The sequence below is a fragment of the Erinaceus europaeus genome, chromosome 6 (genome assembly GCF_950295315.1).
Source record: "Erinaceus europaeus chromosome 6, mEriEur2.1, whole genome shotgun sequence".
Taxonomy (NCBI): domain Eukaryota; kingdom Metazoa; phylum Chordata; class Mammalia; order Eulipotyphla; family Erinaceidae; genus Erinaceus; species Erinaceus europaeus.
The window spans coordinates 16,629,930-16,651,652 of NC_080167.1; the positions used below are offsets into that span (position 1 = coordinate 16,629,930).

General features: G+C 39.4%; 1 protein-coding gene across 12 annotated transcripts in view; it reads right to left on the reverse strand.

Annotated features, from left to right (window-relative positions):
* Positions 1-4,253: 4,253 nt before the first annotated feature.
* The window catches only part of MPHOSPH9 (M-phase phosphoprotein 9), a 93,953-nt gene continuing 76,483 nt past the window's right edge, over positions 4,254-21,723 (reverse strand). For 8 of the 12 annotated variants that reach the window (XM_060193237.1, XM_060193241.1, XM_060193239.1 and 5 more), the window contains 6 exons: positions 16,950-17,096; positions 15,676-15,796; positions 14,235-14,338; positions 13,097-13,341; positions 12,448-12,516; positions 4,254-5,241 (listed from right to left, as the gene is read on the reverse strand). In XM_060193237.1, the coding sequence (XP_060049220.1) occupies positions 5,140-5,241; positions 12,448-12,516; positions 13,097-13,341; positions 14,235-14,338; positions 15,676-15,796; positions 16,950-17,096 (788 nt within the window). In that variant the 3' untranslated portion in view covers positions 4,254-5,139. Of the gene's footprint in view, positions 5,242-12,447; positions 12,517-13,096; positions 13,342-14,233; positions 14,339-15,675; positions 15,797-16,949; positions 17,097-21,723 lie in introns of those variants that run through there. The other 4 variants (XM_060193236.1, XM_060193242.1, XR_009550406.1 and 1 more) reach the window with 4 other exon arrangements.

The window sequence follows — 21,723 nt, forward strand, 5'->3', positions numbered from 1 at the left end:
CTTTATTGTTGTAGTTATTATTGTTGTCGACGTTGGAGAGGATAGAGCCCCCGGCTCTCCACTTGCTGGGAGGTCAGTTTATGAGCAGTGAGGTAGGTCTGCAGGTGTCTTTCTCTCCCCATCTTTCCCTCCTCTCTCGATTTCTCTGTCCTATTCAACAACAAAATGGAAAAAAAAAAAAAAAAAAAAAAGGCCACCAGGAGCAGTGGATTCATAGTGCAGGTACAGAGCCCCAATGATAACCCTGGAGAATAAATAAGCAAACAAACATATCCAGAGCATACAAATCTCCGAGGAGGCTGTCTACACACCAATGGAGCCAATAAGACCAATGACTGAATGAACGGCCATGAAACCACGCCTTGATCTTGCTCTATAGCTGGTAACTTCAGGGCTTCACAATAAAAGCCAGGCTCTGGGGGCCAAGGGGGCCAGGTGGTAGTGCATCAATTAAGTGTGCATGTTGCCATGTACAGGAACTGGGGTTCAAGCTCCCATTTCCCACCTGCAGGGAGGAAGCTTCACAGTGAAATAAGTATTGTTGGTGTCTATCTCCTCCCCTCTCAATTTCTCTGTCCTATCAAAGAATAATTAAAAACCAGACCTGGGAGTATGGCGGTAGTGCAGCGGGTTAAGTGCACATGGCGCAAAGTGCAAGGACCAATTTAAGAATAATGGTTCGAGCCCCCTGCTCCCCACCTGTAGGTGGGTCGCTTCACAGGCAGGTGAAGCAGGTCTGCAGGTGTCTATCTTTCTCTCCCCTTCTCTGTCTTCCCCATCTCTCTCAATTTCTCTGTCCTATCCAACAACTACAGCAATAGCAACAATAACAACTAGGACAACAAAAGGGAAAAATGGCCTCCAGGAGCAGTGGATTCGTAGTGCAGGTACTGAGCCCCTTTGATAACCCTGGAGGTAAAATAATAAAAAAAAAGACCCCACAGTTAACTGGGACAAATCAACACACCAGTATCACAGGGTAGTTCATATGCACAAATATTTATTGGGCGCCTGTACACAAGAGTGAAGATGTGGTCCCTGCTCTGATGGAGCTTACAATCTCATCACCACAAGCTTCGACTGGATGGTGACCAGTCTTTGGGTTTGACTAACCAACAGCAGCATTATGTGAAGCAAAATCATCATATTATTGGTCACTGTTACAGTGAAACTGTGAATAAAAAAACAATTATCTCTGAAGTCTGTAGTCACAGCCATGACGTGTCATGTCCAGCAAATGCAAATTTATGGCTTGATTCCTCACATTTGAGAAGGGTCAACTGAAATAGAACACAAATCAGGAGGGAAAAAGCTTAATAGCACAGGACCTAAGGAAACTTGTGTAGCTTAATAATTATCAAACTGCCACAGAACTCTTGGCAGGACATGAAATTATTTCCCGCAAAAATGTGTGCAATATAATCAGTTTAATCTGATCCTGTGGATCTCCTAACAAGACACAATCACTTCTGACAGGTAAATGGAATTTATCTGAGTGATTTCTAATGGGCTCTAGGGATGCATTTTTTTTTTTCAAAAAGCTTCTTAGATTCACAGCATAAGCAGCATATTAAACCTCAGTGAAAACTGGTTGAGATATCTAAAAATTAAGATGACAAAAATGCTTAATTTTACTACATGTTGAAGCAGGGTTTAGAGTTCAAATAGCATTCAGCAAAGCACCAGGCATTTCGGAGCCAAAAAGGGGATGTATTTTTGGTTATCAAACCCTAGAAGCACATCATAATCTTCATGTGTATCTCAAGAGTAACTGCAGGCACTTCCTCCACCTCAGTCTAGTTCACAGGCCTTCACCTTTAGGGGGTCTAATTGTGGGACATTCAACAGAGTCGTGACTTTGATTCCATTGGCAATACTTTTAAGGGAAATAGCCTGTCCTTATATCAAACCCCAAATCAATTATTGAAGGTCAAAGATCTCTGTAAGCTTACACACTTGATTAGTTTTAGTTTTTGTTGTCATTCATTAAAATAAACATTTCACACCAGAGGAAAGCTCATTTAACCCCAAGGATGTTTTTTGCCTTTTTTTTTTTTGGGGGGGGGGGCAGAGGTAAAAAGAACATCTTAGTCCATCTAAAAGAAATGTCAACAAACCCAAGGAGGTTTTTAAGTCAACTGTTTGGGGATATAATCTATTTTTCTGCTTTATTTTATTTTTTAAAGATTTTTAAAAATATTTATTTCCTTTTTGTTGCCCTTGTTTTTATTGTTGTTGTAGTTATTATTGTCATTGTTATTGATGTCATCGTTGTTGGATAGGACAGAGAGAAATGGAGAGAGGAGGGGAAGACAGAGAGTGGGAGAGAAAGATAGATACCTGCAGACCTGCTTCACCGCTTATGAAGCGACTCCCCTGCAGGTGGGGAGCCGGGGGCTTGAACTGGGATCCTTATGCCGGTCCTTGTGCTTTGTGCCACGTGTGCTTAACCTGATGTGCTACCACCCAAATCCCTACTTTTCTATTTTAAAGAGCACTAGTTAGTTACTGCAAAGGTCTAAGAATGAATCTGAAATGTTAAGATTTATTGAAAACTTAGTGAGCACGAGGAGGCACATTACACCACCTCCCTCGATGGAAGGAAACGTCTTTATCGCTTGTCATCTTACCATACATTAGAGGAAAGCAACCCTGAGCCAGGAAATGGCCTGGTCAGCCTGGCCCTTTTGTCCTCTGCACAGCTGGTGCCACATTAGCTACATTACCTGTTGCTTCAATAGAAAAATGTATTTTAAGTTTTAGCTCCTGGCTTCCACCTCAGGAGGTTCTGTAAGGAAAAGGGAGCAGAGGCCTCTGGAGGTAGGGAAAGTGAACTCTATCAGAACTTTAAAAGGTACTTCCCCAGAAGATTCACTTAGGTTTTTCACTAACCCCGTGCATTTCAGCCTCAGCCAGCAACAAAAGTGGGTTCCCTCCCTAGGATAATAGCTGCTTTTTAAGATTGCTACCTTTCCTGCTCTTAGGTTGAGTTGCTTTGAAGTCAAAGTGTGTAAGTTAAGCATCACCAAAGGGATAGACTACCAAAAAGATTCTTTCATTTCCCTCTTCATATCTATGAAGAAAAAAAAGAAAGTAATACAACTTCCTTTTTTTAAAATAAGTGACTGATACTTCTAATCCATTACTTACTTGAAAAAAGTAAAGCATATGTTATCTGTGAAAGAAGTGTGGAAGAATTTCTGATAGGGCTTAAAATCTTTCTTAGAATAAACCACTGCAGACGAAGAAGATAAAGTCTTTGACAAGATAAAAATAGATCTCTTCTAAAGTGGCAATTTCCTTCATTTTAAGAATGTAGTAGACTTTAAAATAAAATATATTAATTATCCTAATAAGTTTCAGATTTGTCTTACAGGTCATGTATAGGAACACATTACCAGAAATATCATGAGTAAAATAATTTCTTTGATGGATCTTGAAGCAAGTATGAGGATTGACTGAGACAAACTTTTCTTTACTGTAACTAGCAGATAAAAGAAAAAAAAAGGCTAGGAAAAAAGACTTAGAAGAAAGGCACTTGATTCTCTTGATATGCAGTTTTGATTAGCCCCATGTCTTCGACTGGTTTCAAGAACTAGGAGCAAAAGTTCCATCCTAAGAAAGGTGCAGGAGGGGCAGCGGTCAAACAGGTTCCTTCCTTCCTGAGAATTCTATGGGCACCAGGTGTGGAGAACCAGGTAAAGCTTTGGTGAAGGGTGCTCAAAGATCACTCAAGATCCCTTCTCAAAGCCACAGGTACACCCTAATGAAATAAAGGTTGATCAGTCAACCTTTATTCATTATAATTACTTGCTATTAGGAGTCATACAAGGAGGAGAAAAATCTCACAAGTAAACCAAAATTTAAAACCTGAGAATTTTCCATGAGAATCTAACATGAAGATCTAGGTGTGATCAACATATACTGAGTCTGTTCATTCTGGTCACCAAAGAGAGGGCAGGCAAGCAGCCTGCACTGACAGCAGTCAGGGTGCACTTGACTAGGAGACCCAGAAGCACTGCCCCAGCACAGGCAAAGCCTTCAAAAGTCCCCCAGATTCTGTCTACACATAGTTCCTGGCCAGTAGCAAGCAGAGCAATTTGCTTTGATGGAAAACTATTGTTCTTAAAATTTTAAAAAACAAAAGAAAGGAAGGACGGAAGCTAGCATTCTTATAGCACCTACTATGGGATTTTTTTTTTTTCCTTTTTGCCAAGGGTGGTGGCAGTGGAAAGGATGTTTTTTAAAAAAAAAAAGTCTGTGTGATGACTGACAGCATTCAAGAAAGCAGGACTGTTCTTAAAACCTCACTGAGTGTGACCTATATTTCATCAAAGCTTTATCTATCAAGCTCGTGACAAAGATGGGATGAAAGTTACATTCAGTATAAGCAGAAAGCTACAGCTTTACAATTATTGAAGCTTTACAATTATTTGGCTTTTTCTTAAAAGTACTATACATATGACAAAATTATAGAACTACATCCCTCTCAATTTTCTTTCCTTACAAATAAAAACATCTATGGGAAACAAAATAAGCTATTTATATGGTTTTCAAAGTTTGCCAATATTCTACTATTTTCATTACTACTAATGTTCACTCAAAGACATATGCTTCAAAGAGGAGTTATACTGTGATTGCTTTTTTAAAAAAAATTCTCAATACAGCTAAAACTCAGGGTTTCCTATAATTATTTTTGCATCCAGCATGTATTAGTCTATTATGGAAGTTGTTCTTAAGCATTTATTTTTTTTAAAAAAGAATCATATTTACAATGTAGAACAAGTTTATAAAATTGGTGTGTGCAAAGTTAATTGTAGAAGGATAATACTATTTGTTTAGAAACAAGCTGTCTCCTCTGTTTATATTTTCTTATTCTTAATATAAATTGGAGACATACACTATTTAAAAACAATACTTTTTAAATAGTAAAATATACAAGAGATTCCTGAGCATAACAAAAGTATCTTGAAAATATGTGACCATTTGAAGTATAAAATAGCAAGTGTAAGAATAGCATGATTGTAAAACTACTGTTTGAAGGCGTATAAACAGTACAAAATAGTCTGCGCCTTTTCTGAGTGCATACTTCTACATTTGTGCAAACAAAAATGTCTCAACATTTAATGGCTACAAATCTCAAAGATTTGCAGAGGTGCGCAAAACATGAAATTTCTTTAATGTCATTCGAACTGAGCCCAGCTCTCGATTAATCCTCTCCAAGCGATCTTCTAAGGCTTCCTAGGTGAAAATAATGGGAAAAGCTTCATTAGAATTCTATTATCAGGTAGAGGAGATAGCATAATATTTATGCAAAGAGACTCTCATGCCTGAGGCTCTGAAATCCCAGGTTTAATCTCCCACACTACAAATTTGAGCTGAGCAGTGATCTGGTGGTAATAATAATAATAATGTTATTATTATTATTATATTATCAGGTTCATTTATTCTAAGAGTAATACCAAACTGAACTTTCTTTTGGCAAAAAACCAGAAAAACATTCAACTATATAAACTATATAACATTCAACTATATAAACATTAAAATTACATTTTTAAGGTAAATTCTTACTGTTTATACTAACTGAACAAACAGTCTGAATCAACTTTTCTAAATGTCTGTTGTGATCTTAGCCTGTCTAGCACACTGAGTCTGTGGAAATCCTAATGACAGCAACCCACCTGACTGGAAGGAGACAGACAGCTCTGACATGCCTCCACTAAGCAGCACAAGAGGAACTCAGCATGGGCCTCACAATTTCACCAGGAGGAGTGACACATCTGCCTGGCTGGTGCTGCATCCCACCTACATATACATTAGATTAACTAACTACTGAGAAACTGTCTCTGTTAAAAAGGAGGAAAACACTCTGGTGGTGGAAATTGCGTGGATTTGTACCCTCCTATTCTATGGTCTTGTCGGTACTTTTAAATTAATTAATTAAAATAAAAGGAGGAAAATCACTGAAGGAGACTTTTCCAAGGAACAAGAGATTTCCTATGGAGCAACAACAGCTAATTTTAAATACATTACAGTACTAGTATTAAATAAATAATGCCTAAAATATGTATTTATCATTTTAGATGCTTTACACAGTATTAACACCAATGGTATTCTCAAAGAGAACTAATCTTTTTTTTTTTTTGCCCTTATTATTTTATTGTTGTAGTCGTTGTTGGATAGGACAGACAGAAATGGAGAGAGGAAGGGAAGACACAGAGGGGGAGAGAAAGATAGACACCTGCAGACCTGCTTCACCGCCTGTGAAGCGACTCCCCTGCAGGTGGGGAACCAGGGCTCGAACCGGGATCCTTACACCGGTCCTTGGGCTTTGCACCACGTGCGCTTAAACCGCTGCGCTACCGCCCAACTCCCGAGAACTAATCTTTTTAAAAGCTTTAACTGTAATAGTATTACATGTTATTACAGAATATTTAGAACAAAGATGTACCCATTATTATTCCTTCTCCATTTTTCCTTCAGATATGGACAGTATTTTATTTATTTATTTGCAGAGCCAGGGAATGAGACCATGGCCTCATGTATGTGTGACTGCTGAGCAGTCTCACCAGTCCAGTTTTTTTTTAATTTCTTTATTGGGAGACTGATGTTTTACAGTTGACAGTAGATACAATAGTTTGTACATGTGTAGCATTTCTCAGTTTTCCACATAACAATACAACCCCCACTAGGTCCTCTGTCATCCTTTTAACCAGTCCAACTTTTTATTCTTTTTTTTTTTTCCTCTGGAGCAGGGAAGAGGAAAAGTTGAACAGTCAGAAAGAAAAGGAAAGACACTAAAGCACCACTTCACACCTACAGAGCTCCCCAGTGTCATCCATGGTATCTCCGTGACTAGAAACTAGAACTCCATGCACAGCAAAATGTGTTTCTAGTGGGTGAGATATTTCCAAGTTGTACAGCATGTTTAAGAGAAAGAAAAATGGGACTGGGTGGTAGCGCAGCAGGTTAGATGCACATGGCGTGAAGCACAAGGAACTGGAGCAAAGATCCCAGTTCGAGCCCTTGGCTCCCCACCTGCAGGGAGGTCGCTTCTTCACAAGCAGTGAAGCAGGTCTGCAGGTGCCCCCCCTTCCTGTCCTATCCAGAAATAGCAATAACAACAACAAGGGCAACAAAAATGGGAACAATGGCCTCTAGGAGCAATGAATTCGCAGTGCAGGCACAGTCCCAGTGATAACCCTGGAGGCAAAAGAAAAGGAAAGGAAGAGGAAGAGAAGAGGAAAAATAAAAATAAAAATTAGGGTAGGCAGAAAGCATAGTGGTTATGCAAAAAGACTTTCATGTCTGAGGCTCAAGCCAGAGTGAGCAGTGCTCTGGTTTAAAAGGGGGAAAGAGGGCATAAAAACTGATCAAGCTAGCTCTCTACTTCAAAGTGTTTTTCAACTAAACTTTTCTTAATTATGAAGTACCTTCCTATGACATCATTCTAAACTAACACACAGGAGGGCAGGGGAGATATGCAAACAGATTCTCACACCTAAGACTAAGGCTGCAGGTTCCATCCTCAGCACTACCATAAGCCAGAACTGAGCAATGCTCTGGTAAAAACACACACAAAGGAGCAGATCACACTTTACAATGTAAAGTATCCAAGTTTGAGCCCCTAGCACCATATACAGACCCAGGGGAGGCTTCAAAGAACAGTGGAACATTGAGTCTCTATGAGTCTCTCCTACTCTGTGTTTATCTGACATTAAAAGGCTTTTAAAAATATATTCCAGGAGTCCTGCGGCAGCACGGGTTAAGCGCACATGGCACAAAGTGCGTAAGGATCCCAGTTTCAGCCCCTGGCTCCCCATGTGCAGGGGAGTCACTTCACAGGCAGTGAAGCAAGTCTGCAGGTGTCTATCTTTCTCTTTGTCTTTCCTTCCTCTCTCCATTTCTCTCTATCTATCTAACAACAACTACAACAATAAAACAACAAGAGCAACAAAAGGGAATAAATAAATATTTTAAAAAATTAAATAACAAGGGCAACAAAAGGGAACGAATAAATAAATAAATAAATATTTTAAAAATGTATTCCAGGAGAGTTGGAATCTCACAGGCATAGAAATTCAGCACTCACATTGCTCAACAATTTGTTTGGCTTCGTATGTTAACTCTCTTTTCAGTCACCAGGTTCCAGATGTCATCAGGATGCCGGCCAGGCTTCCCTAGACTGAAGACCCCACCAATGTGTCCTGGAGCTCCGTTTCCCCAGAGACCCACCCTACTAGGGAAAGAGAGAGGCAGACTGGGAGTATGGACCAACCAGTCAACGCCCATGTTCAGTGGGGAAGCAATTACAGAAGCCAGACCTTCTACCTTCTGCAACCCACAATGACCCTGGGTCCATACTCCCAGAGGGATAGAGAATGGGAAAGCTATCAGGGGAGGGGGTGGGATATGGAGATTGGGTGGTAGGAATTGTGTGGAATTGTACCCTTCCTACCCTATGGTTTTGTTAATTAATCCTTTCTTAAATAAAAAAAAAGAAAAAAAAAAGAAATTCAGCACTCACAAAAAATTAATCAATATGTCATATTCCATTAGATTTACCATATTTAACCAAATATCTTTTAGTATACATTAAGGTTGCTTCTAATTTTGGATATACATGTTGCTGCAATAACTAATTTTAAACATTTCTTTTTGCACATATGTATATATACTGCCTTAGGAATCAGTCTCAGGAGTAAAAAAAAAAAAAACATTAGAAATATGAATTTTACAGCTTGGGTTCTATGTCAGTTGTACTCCAAAAAAGTTTGTAACAATTCCTCCTTCTACCTGCAGTATATGAGAAATTAGATTTCCCTATTTAGGGAAATATTCTTTTAAAACTATCTGCCAGGGGGCTGGCCGGAAGCGCAGCGGGCTAAGCACACATGGCATGAAGCACAAGGACCAGCGTAAGGATCCCCCAGTTTGAGCCCCCAGCTCCCCACCTGCAAGGGAGTCGCTTCACAAGCGGTGAAGTAGGTCAGCAGGTGTCTTTCTCTCCCCTTTCTGTCTCCCCCTCCTCTCTCCATTTCTCTCTGTCCTATCCAACAACAACAATAGCAATGACAACAATAATACAGCAACAATAAACAACAAAGGCAACAAAAGGGAAAAAAATAGCCTCCAGGAGCAGTGGATTCGTAGTGCAGGCACTGAGCCCCAACAATAACCCTGGAGGCAAAAAAAACAATAAAAATAAAAAAATAGGGAGTCAGGTGGTAGCACAGCGGGTTAAGTGCATGTGGAGCAAAGCGCAAGGAACGGCTTAAGGATCCTGGTTCCAGCCCCCAGCTCCCCAACCTGCTGGGGAATAGCTTCATAGATGGTGAAGCAGGTCTGCAGGTGTCTTATCTTTCTCTCCCCTTCTCTGACTTCCCCTCCTCTCTCCATTTCTCTCTGTCCTATCTAACAATGATGACATCAATAATAACTACAATAAAAGTAAAAAACAACAAGGGCAACAAAAGGGTAAATAAATAAAATATTTTTTAAAAATTAAAATAAAGAAATAAAAATATCTGCCAGGGCACTGATTTATTTATTTTTTTTTTGTGATACTTTTATTTAAATTTGTATTTATTTCTTTTCACTATAAAGGCTGGAAAGCGGTCCGGGAGGTGGTGCAGTGAACAGAGCATTGGATTCTCAAGTATGAGGTCCTGAGTTCAATTCCCAGCAGCACAATGTACCAGAGTGATGTCTGGTTCTTTCTCTCTCTCTTACTATATTTCTCATTAATAAATAAATAAGTTCTTTAAAAAAATAGGAGCCAGGTGGTGGTGCACATGTTACAATGTGCAAGACCCAGGTTTAAGACCCCGTCACCACTGCAGGGGGAAGCTTTGTGAGTGGTGAAGCAGTGTTGCAGGTTGTCTCTCTTCCTCTCTATCTTCTCTCTCTCTCTCTCTCTTGATTTCTGACTGTATCTAATAAATAAAGATAAAAATATATTTAAAAAATAAAAAAGGCTGGACGATTTTTTTGCCCCATTTTACTTTTTCACTTATGAGTGGTACATACCCTCAGTTCTTTTTTGCTGCCATGTGTCTCGGACTGAAACAGCTTTGATCTATAGGAATAGAAACTAGTGCCCTTTAAACTCTTATTTTAAGAGCTTATAATCATTATATAAAAATATAGTAAACAGATGTTTCAGATAAATTTAGAATCGGAGTAGCACACTTCTTCCTTCCCAATAAACTATCTTAAGAAGAATTTCAAGTACAGAATTTCATCAATTATTGAATAAAAACTTTGAGAACAAAAATAAAAAGACTTAAAGTCAGAAAAAAGGAAAATGCACTGGAAAAAAACTTCTGTTATTTTCAGTGTTAGTCTTTCTTTTTGATACTACAAATTTATCTGAAATGGATTTTTTTCTGGAGGTACTGAAAAATCAAGATAAGCAGTTATATATAAGAGAAATAAACTTGCTGTTGTTACTTTTTAAAAAATTATTTATTTATTTATTAATGAGAAAGATAGGAGGAGAGAGAAAGAACCAGACATCACTCTGGTACATGTGCTGCCGGGGATTGAACTCAGGACCTCCAGTTTGAGAGTCCAAGGCTTTATCACTGCACCATCTCCCGGACCACTGTTGTTAGTTTTAAAAAATATTTTGGGAGTCGGGCAATAGCACAGAGGGTTAAGCACAGGTGACACAATGCATAAGGACCAGCATTAAAGATCCCGGTTTGAGCCTCCGGCCCTCCACCTGCAAGGGAGTCACTTCACAGGCACTGAAGCAGGTCTGCAGGTGTCTGTCATTCTTTCCCCATCTGTCTTCCTCTCCTCTCTCCATTTCTCTCTGTCCTATCCAACAAATACATCAATAACAACTACAACAATAAAACAACAAGGGCAATAAAAGGAATAAATATTTTTAGAAAGTTTAAAAAATATTTTGGTGAACTGCACCAAAGTAAAAGACACTGGGGTGAAGGGAGGAGGGTTCAGGTCCTGGAACATGATGACAAAGGAGGACCTAGAGGGGTTGAATTATTATGTGGAAAACTGAGAGATGTTACACATGTAGAGACTACTGCATTTTGTTGTTGACTGTAAACCACCATTAATCTCAATAAAGAAAAAAACATTAAAGGTTAAAAAAGATTTATTTATGTATTAATGAGAAAAGAGCAAAAAAAGAACAAGAGCATCATTCTGGAACATGCAAGGCTGACAATTAAAACTTGGGACTGCATGCTTGAGAGTCCTGGGCTTTCTCCACTGCTCCACCTCCAAGGTTACACTGCTGTTACATTTGAAGTATTACTGTAGCAGCCCAAAAGTAAAGCACTGAGGTCTTGAGTTCCATCCTTGGTATTGCATGTGGCAGAGGGATGCTCTGGTTCTTTCCTTCCCTCTCTCTCACTAATAAATAAATATTTCAATGTTACTGTAAGGGCAGATTTAAAATGCTTATGGCTTCATTCATTTTAATTCTCTCTAAAAAGCAAGTAGAAATACTGCGAGGCCGCATCACCTGCACCATCTCCTGCTCAGTAATGGAATCACAATTCACTCTCTTTCTCTGTAATCTGCCATTCCAGTGACAAAGTCCAACTGTTTTACATGTTCACTACATGGAGATGGGTTCAGAAATAAATCACAGACTGGAGGGGAGAAAACAAACATTAAAAATGGAGATTTTACAGAGAACATCGACTTACCAGTATAAACTCTTTTAGAGAGCATATTGCCAGCTGAGGAGACAGACGATTAGAGTACCAACTAGCATGCCTGAAGTGCCAGAAGCAACAACTCCAGAATTACCAATGCCAGAACTGAGCAGTGCTCTGGTCCTTTTTGTCACTTCCCTCTTGACTCACTTAAGTATTTTTAAAACACACTGCCTTTTTTTTTTTTTTTGCCTTCAGGGTTATTGCTGGGGCTAGGTGCCTGCACCATGAATGCTCCTGGAGGCCCCCCCCTTTTTTTCCCCTTTTGTTGCCCCTGTTGTTTTATCGTTGTTGTGGTTATTATTATTGTTGTCACTAATGTCGTTGCTATTGGACAAGACAGAGAGAAATGGAGAGAGAAGGGAAAGACAGAGAGGGGGAGAGAAAGATAGATACCTGCAGACCTGCTTCACTACCTGTGAAGTGACTCCCCTGCAGGTGGGGAGCCGGGGGCTCGAACCAGGATCCTTACTCAGGCCCTTTGTGCTTCGTGCCACATGCGCTTAACCCACTGCACTACCGCCCAACCCCCAACACACTGCCTTTTGAATCACAAGTCCTTGAAGTCAAAGTTTTTGCTCCTCCAATTAGCATATAATTGTAAAATATTTTGTAATCAAAGACTTCCTGCAAAGGCTAAAAATCTGACCAGTTGAGTCAGTAAGCAGAAAAATAGCGAAATCTACTGGGATAAATGGACCACAACCAGAATCAAACGTCCAAAATGAGTTCATGTTAAGACAGTTTTTTTTACCTGATTTAATCTTGTTTGCAAAGTGATTCGCCCTCCAGTAGAAGGTATTCGACTCAGTGCTGCCTCAATCTGTTAAGATACAAAAAAAGAAAGTTTAAATGAAAATAGAGGAACTCAAGTGACTATCAGGGAGGTTTATAACATGGAGTGGAAAGACTTCAGCAACATATTTTCTTTTTCATTCTGTCTTCCTAAGTTCCCTCTGTCACAATTAGTGACTTCAGCTCAAATGCATTCCCAGTGCAGCCATAGTGGTTGTTGCTCGCTCCACAGGAACTTCCTGAGACAGGTCTGATTCAACAAGCCCCTTTTGGGGATGAAAACATTTTTTTTTGGTAAAAGAACATTTAAAAAAAAATATTTTTTATATTTATTTATTTATTTATTCCCTTTTGTTGCCCTTATTATTTTATTGTTGTAGTCATTATTAGATAGGACAGAGAAATGGAGAGAGGAAGGCAAGATAGAGAGGGGGAGAGAAAGACACACCTGCAGACCTGCTTCACTGCTAGTGAAGCGACACCTCTACAGGTGGGGAGCCGGGTGCTTGGGCACTCAAACCGGGATCCTTCCGCCTGTCCTTGTGCTTTGCACCACGTGCACTTAAATCCCCCGCGCTAACTCCCAACTCCCTCCCCCTCTTTTTTACCTGATCTTTTTCTTTTGTAAGTTCGTCAAAAAAACGTTCCGTTTCAGCAAGGGTTCTAATTTTTGCTGTATATTCAAAATCACTAGTATGTGGTGCTGCTGAAGCAGGTCTACACTGCTCAGAGCTAAGTGATTTATTCTCCCAGGCTGATCTCACTGGGGCTTTCTTCATTCCATCTGGCAATGGTTCAGAAGAAGAGCTATGATTAACATGGATGTTGGTGGCATTTTCTGAGTACTGTTTTCCTGTTAGAGAGGAGTGAAATTTCTATTATTTCTTATCAATTTTTCCAGTCAGTCACATACAGTAGTAAATGTTACCCAACTTCCTTTTCTGCAAATGGCTAATGGCCAAGAGGTAATTAAAAGAGAGGCAATAATCTACTGTACTTATTCAGTGCTTTCTCTAAAAGTTATGCCCTCAGTTTGAAACTTGTATTCACAAGTTTCTTGGATTAACATATGTAAACGTTCTGTAATGGTGGTTTACAGTCAATAATAAAATGCAGTAGTCTCTACATGTGTAACATCTCTCAGTTTTCCACATAACAGTTCAACCCCCTCTAGGTCCTCCTTTGTCATCATATTCCAGGACCTGAACCCTCCTCCCCCCACCCCAGTCTTTTACTTTGATGCAATTCACCAAAATAAATTAATTAATTAAACTTAGAGCAAAACAAATAACAAGCTTAAAAACTTAAACACATCTCATGGGTATAGATCAACACTAAAGAGTTAAAACACTGTGAAGGTCTACCTAAGTTATTTCATTTCAAACTTAAGACATAACTAAGAAAGAAAAAAAAAAACAACCTCTACCCAAAGCCTAAGTTGTATACCAATTACAGAATCTAAAAGTTCAGAGAAAAATTGAATAGCATGGGCCTAGTAATTAAACATAAATAGTCCTTGTCCCTTAGTTTCCCAACTTTTCAAGGAGGGTAACAACATGAGAATGCCAGTATGAACATCAAGGATAGTTATTTATCTGAAATGGATTTTTTCTGGAGGTACTGAAGTGCTTAGATAGAAGAATACTCAACTGCAGGATATTATATTACACTACTTAGAACCTTGAAAAGATACCAGAAACACAAAGTTGCTAAAACCAGAACTACTAATTTTTTAGGAAAAGATACCTTCTGAGTCATCTAGAGGAAGAAACTGGAGCTGTTTTCGTGGATTGGTATGTTGCACTGTAGTCACAGGAACAGTATCTAAATCATCCAAAAGTATATCAAATCTATTGAATGAAGCAAGTTACTAGTGAGAAAAAAAAGTTAACTGATTTTCCCTATCTCCACAAGAAAGATGAGTTGGCAACCAGTTAAACTCACATATTTACATATAAAAAAAAAACCCTGGGGGCCAGGTGATAGAGCACCTGGTTAAGTGTTTACATTATAGTGTGCAAGGACCCAGGTTCAAGCCTCTGGTCCCCACCTGTAGGGGGAAAGTTTCACAAGTGGTGAAGCAGGGCTGCAGGTGCCTCTGTCTTTCTCCCTCTTTATCGCCTCCTTTACTCTCAATGTCTCTATTCAATAATAAAATAATTAATTAAAAAAATAATTCTTCTGTTAAAAAAACAAATGAAGCCTGGTCATGTGCTTTCCTACAGCTGAAATTCAACTTATATTTTCTTTCTTTCTTTCTTTTTCTTTTTGCCTTCAGGGTTATCGCTGGGGCTTCGTGTTGCTACCACAAATCTCCTGGAAGCCTTTAAATTTTTTTCCTTTTCATTTTTATTGGATAGGACAAGAGAGAATCTGAGAGGGGGAGAGGGAGATATAGGGAGAAAGACAGAGACACCTGCAGACTGGCTTCACTTTGTGTGAAGCAACTCCCTGCAGGTGGGGAGCTGGGTAGGGGGTCAACCTGGGATCCTTGCATGTGTCCTCGTGCTTAGTACTATATGCATTTAGCCATGCACCAATGCCCAGCCCCCAAGTTATACTTTCTAACAGAAAACTGTGTTTATATATTAGAGACTTAAGCATGTACCCATATATTATCTCACTAACTTTTTATAATGACCTTGAGAAAAGGCAGGACTGGTATTATTATCCCCATTTATAGGAGAGGAAACTGACGTTTAACACGCTTAGTAATCTCTCTGCCAGTTCCGAGGTTTCGGGTGTCAGTGTTCTCTACACTGCAGCATAAACTGTGTCCGCACTTCCAGGAGGTCAGTAACCTAGGTTTAGTGACAGGGCCATACCAGGACAGCCCATTTCCTTGTACAAATGGCTCAAAAATACCCCTGTATCATAAGTCTTTGTGGGAAAAATTAAAAGTATCACTCTCCATCCAAAAGTGGGAAGGGGAAAAAAAGAAAGAAAAGAAAAGGGGGGAGGGGTCCTAAGGTATGTTTAAGCAGCAGCCAGTTTATATAGTTAAAAACTACTTTCAGACATTAAGTTACTTGTTAATTTTTAGTATGATAGTCACTTAACTGATTTAAATCCACAAAATTCCCAAAGACAACTAAAAATCTAGTAACAGCTAGAAATACAATTTGACATTTTTTTAAAAATCACTAATATGTATCTATATTTTATTCTACAATTTTAGAGAACTTACCGAATCGGATTGCTTTCATTTTTGCTAAGCAGATGACTAAATCCTGGGGACAAATTTTCTTTAGGGGATCTCTTTGGACTATAAGCCACAGTCACTGGTGTTAACATAATCTCTCTTTTTGCTACAGAAGAAAATGAAGAGGAAATATTCTTTTCCTTCTATTTAGGTATTATGTTGGCAGAACACAGTTTTTCACTAGAGTACTATTTGCTAACTTTAAAAGGAACACAATTCTATTGTCAAACATTTTGAAAGTAAAAAAAAAAAAAATACACACAAAAAATCATGATCCTAGCATCTAGCGGGAACCACTGTTAGTATGCCAGACTGTCATTTCAGCACTCTGGTTCAGAACTGGTTTTTCAGGATTTTTAGAAGCTGACTAGAAATAACATGGAAACTCCAGTGCACTAGTGAACATTCCTAAAGAACAATTCACCATCTCTTTGGCCTTGTGAGAATGAACACTGAAGATACAGAAACCCAATGCTGGGCTGGGGAGACAGCATAATGTTTATGCAAAAGACTTTCATGCCTGAGACTCTAGGCTCCCAGGTTCAATTCCCAGCATCACCATAAATCAGAATTGAGCACTGCTCTGATCGAAAAAGGAAAGAAAAAAAGAAAGGAAAAAGGAAAGAAAAGAAAAGAGAAGAAAACAAAAGGAAAGAAACCCCATGCTTACACTTTAAAACTATACTTGTAATTGGCTAAAGAAAAGGGAACTAATAGGGCCCAGGTGGTGGAACAACTGGTTAAGTGCACACATGACAGTGCACAAGGACCCAAGCCCCTTGTCCCCTCCTGTAGGAGGAAAGGTTCATGAGTGGTGAAGCAGGACTGTAGGTAGGTGTCTCTCTGTCTTTCTCCTTCCCTGGCCCCCTCCTCCCTCTCAATTTCTCTCTGTCTCTACTGAATAATAAGTAAAAGAAAAGAAGAAAAAAAAAAAGGGAACTAATACTGACTGGGTAAATATGAATAAGATGTTTTTCCCCCCTCAGGATAATACACACACACACTCCACATTACTGCTTAATTAGGTAGCTGTCTATAATCTCAAAAACAAATGTACTAACTTCAAATTTCTTTCTGATACAGAGTGGGAGTTTCTTGAGTTAAAGTCATTGACAGTGTCATTACTAAGTAAGACCTATCAACAGTTGGGAATATTCTAGGTACCAGGAGAGAATAAGGGAAAACAGAAAACATCAAACAGGGTGACGGCTTGGCCATCACTCTTTTGAGCCCCCGAGACATGGAAATCAAGCTCTTACTTGGAGTGTTTGGTTTACGATTAGAAGGCGGTAAAGAGGATGATCTCTGGGAAGCAGAAGTAAATTTCTTTTGTCTCTGCTGGGCACATTTCTCTGGGGACTGACTTCTGTTGACTGAAGTTCCAGCTTGCCGAGGAGTCACTAATTCTGAGATAAATATATAAAAAAAAATTGTTTTAATAAAAAAAAAAAGTTTCAATGACTTGTCTTTATTAACAGATAGTTATATCATGTGAGCAATTCTCACAATCTAGGTCATAATGATTATTTGCAAATGTACTGCACTGTAACATTTAAAAAAAAAAAAAAAGCACTTATAAAGAAAAATGTGCGAGTTCATAATTAATTTATCCCGGTTCCCTGTTTACAACTGGCATTCAAAGGTGATTCTTCAAGAGAGTTTTATTTTTAGAAAGCAGGTCACTAATTTATTTACTAGGAGATACTGACTGGCTACGGAAGAAGGGCAAATGCTAGAAGAACTGCTTTGGAGGTACACCATCAAAGATGTTAGTGACGTCATTAGCAAGCTCACGGTAGCAAGTAGGAGAGAAAGTACAAGAAGTGAGTACTGTTCACCTGAGCCCATAAGAAAACAATACTGTTAAAGATACTTCTTCTCCTTGCCTGAGGCTCCAAAGTCCCATGTTCAATCCCCCACACCACCATAAGCCAGAGCTGAACAGTGCTCTGGTTAAAAACAAACAAACAAACAAAAAAAGATACTTCTTGTCCTAATGGTCCACATTCAGTAACAAAGAAGGGAAGAGGAAGTAGGAAATATTACATCTTACTTTATGAATACATTGGAGATCTATTTTTTTAATTTCTTTATTGGGGAATTAATGTTTTACATTCAACAGTAAATACAATAGTTTGTACATGCATAACATTCCCCAGTTTCCCATTTAACAATACAACCCCCACTATGTCATTTATCATCCTTCATGGACCTGTATTCTCCCCCCCACCCACCCCAGAGTCTTTTACTTTGGTGCAATACACCAATTCCATTTCAGGTTCTACTTGTGTTTTCTTTTCTGATCTTGTTTTTCAACTTCTGCCTGAGAGTGAGATCATCCCATATTCATCCTTCTGTTTCTGACTTATTTCACTCAACAGGATTTTTTCAAGGTCCATCCAAGATCAGCTGAAAACGGTGAAGTCACCATTTTTTACAGCTCAGTAGTATTCCATTGTGTATATATACCACAACTTGCTTAGCCACTCATCTATTGTTGGACACCTGGGTTGCTTCCAGGTTTTGGCTATTACAAATTGTGCTGCCAAGAACATATGTGTACACAGATCTTTTTGGATGGGTGTGTTGGGTTCCTTAGGATATATCCCCAGAAGAGAAATTGCAGGGTAGGTCCATTTCTAGCCTTCTGAGAGTTCTCCAGACTGTTCTCCACAGAGGTTGGACCAATTGACATTCCCACCAGCAGTGCAGGAGGGTTCCTTTGACCCTACACCCTCTCCAGCATTTGCTGCTGTTACCTTTTCTGATGTATGACATTCTCACAGGAGTGAAGTGGTATCTCATTGTTGTCTTGATTTGCATTTCTCTGACAATCAGAGACTTGGAGCATTTTTTCTTGTGTTTCTCGTCCTTTTGGATCTCTTCTGTGGTGAATATTCTGTCCAAGTCCTCCCCCCATTTTTGGATGGGGTTATTGTCTTGTTGAGATTTGCAAGTTCTTTATATATTCTGGTTATTAGCCTTTTGTCTGATGTATGGCATGTAAAGATCTTCTCCCATTCTGTGAGGGGTCTCTTGGTTTGGGTAGTGGTTTCTTTTGCTGTGAAGAAGCTTTTTAATTTGATGTAGTCCCATAGGTTTATACTTGCCTTAGTCTTCTTTGTAATTGGATTCGTTTCATTGAAAATGTCTTTAAAATTTATGCAGAAAAGAGTTCTGCCAATATTTTCCTCTAAGTATTTGATAGTTTGTGGTCTAACATCCAAGTCCTTGATCCACTTGGAATTTACTTTTGTATTTGGTGAAATACAGTGATTCACTTTTATTCTTCTGCATGTTTCAACCCATTGTTTCCAACACCATTTGTTGAAGAGACTCTGCTTTCCCCATGTAATAGTCTGGGCCCCTTTGTCAAAGATTAGATGTCCATAGGTGTGGGGGCTCACTTCTGGGCTCTCAATTCTATTCCACTGGTCAGTGTGTCTGTTCATGTTCCAGTACCAAGCAGTTTTGATGACAATGGCCCTATAATACAGTTTGAGATCTGGGAGTCTGATGCCTCCAGTTCTGTTCTTTTTTCTCAAGATTGTTTTGGCAATTCTAGGTCTTTTCTGGTTCCAGATAAACATTTGTAGCATTTTTTCTATTCTCCTAAAAAATGTGCTTGGGATCTTGATGGAGGTGGCATTAAATTTGTAGGTGGCTCTGGGTAATGTATTCATTGTGATGATGTTAATTCTGTCGGAGATCTATTAACAGAATATCAAGATAGCCTGCTGACCTCCAGACCTCAAGCTATCAAGCTCTACATTCTTTTTGTTTTTCCCTCCAGGGTTATCGCTGGGGCACGGTGCCTGCACTACAAATTCACTGCTCCTGGAGACCATTTTTTCCCTTTTTGTTGCCCTGTTGTTATCGTCGTTGTTGTTGTTCTTATTGATGTCATTGTTGCTGGATAGGACAGAGAAAAATGGAGAGAAAAGAGGAAGACAGAGAGAGGAAAAGATAGACACCTGCAAGCCCTGCATTCTAATGTGGTGCTACCACCTCATGGGTCACCGTCACAACTTTTTAAATTTTTTATTATGTTTCTTTATTGGATAGAGACAGCCAGAACTTGAGAGGGCTTGGGGAAATAGAGAGAAAGAGAGACATGTACAACACTGCTTCACTACTTATGAAGCTTTCCCCTTGAAAGTAAGGGAACAAGGGTTCGAACCCAGGTCCTTGTGCAATCTAACATGTGTGCTCAACCCAGTTTGCCACCACCCCACCTCAGCTGTCACAACCTTTTTTTTTTTATTTAAAAAAAAAAGTTTATTGTTGTAGTTATTGATGTTGTTGTTGTTGGCTAGGACAGAGAGAAATGGAGAGAGATGGGGAAGATAGGGGGAGAGAAAGACAGACACCTACAGACCTGCTTCACCGCATGTGAGGCAATTCCCCTGCAGGTGAGGAGCCTGGGGCTCAAACCTAGATCCTTATGTCAGTCCTGGCGTTTTGTGCCACCTGTGCTTAACCCACTGTGCTACCACCCAACTCCCTGTCACAACTTTTGATGGTGATAAGTAAGACAAAGTAATGGAGACAGGATACCACATATGGAGCCCAGGAGGTGGCTCAGCAGGGAGAACACTTGCCTGACCATGAGTGAGAACCCAAGTTCAATCCTGACACAGCATGGGAGCACTGTGAACAGCAAACCAAGGGGACCATATAGATGGGGATAGATGCTTTAGTATTTCCTTCCCTGGGCCTCAAAAATGCAGAATAAAGCCCCCAGGGGAATGGCTCAGTGACCGTTAGACTGGCATGCCTGAGGTTCCTAGTTCAGCCCCAGCACTACTACATACCAGAGTGTGATATGACTGTGAGGGGGGAAGATGTGAAATGTTCTCATATGTAATTTGTCTTTTTTTCTTTTTAATTTTTATTTATAAAAATAAAACACTGACAAAATTTAAATCTTTTTTAAGATTTTAAATTTTTTTATATTTATTTATTTATTTTCCCTTTTGCTGCCCTTGTTGCTTTTTATTGTTATTGTCATTATTATTGTTATTGATGTCATCACTGTTAGGACAGAAATGGAGAGAGGAGGGGAAGACAGAGAGGGGAGAGAAAGATAGACACCTGCAGACCTGCTTCACTGCCTGTGAAGCGACCACCCTGCAGGTGGGGAGCTGGGGGCTCAAACCAGGATCCTTAAGCCAGTCCTTGCGCTTTGCGCCACCTGAGCTTAAGCTGCTGCGCTACCACCTAACTCCCCTAAATCCTTTTTTTTTAAAGATTTTTCTTTATTTTAATTTTATTTATTACTGAGTAGAGACAGAGAGAAATTGAAAGGGAGAGAGACAGAGAGACACCTGCAGCCCTTCTCCACCACTTGTGAACCTTCCCCCTGCAGGTGGGGACCATGGGTTTGAACCAGGGTCCTTGTACACAGTAATGAAGTGTGTCACTGCCTGGCCCCAAATCTTTTCTTTTTTTTTTTTAACACAGAATAAAAATTGGACTGGGAGGTAGCTCAATGGTGTCATGTATGTACAAGGTCCTAGGTTCTTCCCAGGCATCACATTAAATAATAATAATAATAGAGTAATAATAATAGACCAGGTGGTGGTGTACCCAATAGAGTGCACACATTGCTATGCATGAGGACTCAGGTTTAAGTCCCCAGTCCCCACCTTCAGGGGGAGAGACTTCACAAGTGGTAAAGCTGAGGTGTCTCTCTTTCTCTCTTACTACCTTTCTTTTACTCCTATCAAAAAGAAAATTAGAAAAAAAAAAAGTCAGGAGGAATATGGCCACCAAAAGTGATGTATTCGTCTGTATAGGCACTGCACCCAAGTAAAAGCCCTGGTGATAATGATTTAAAAAAATCAAAATGTTTAAATTCAAACTTAAAAAGAATGTCGTAAATTTTAATAATAACAATGTAACATGTAATCTGCTTCACATAAAGGTAACATGGTATATACCCTGTGATAAACCTTTTCTTTCTCTCTCTCTCTTTTTTTCTTTTCCTTTGTCTTGTGTTGGGAACATGTGTAAGCCTGATAGAGCTTAGGG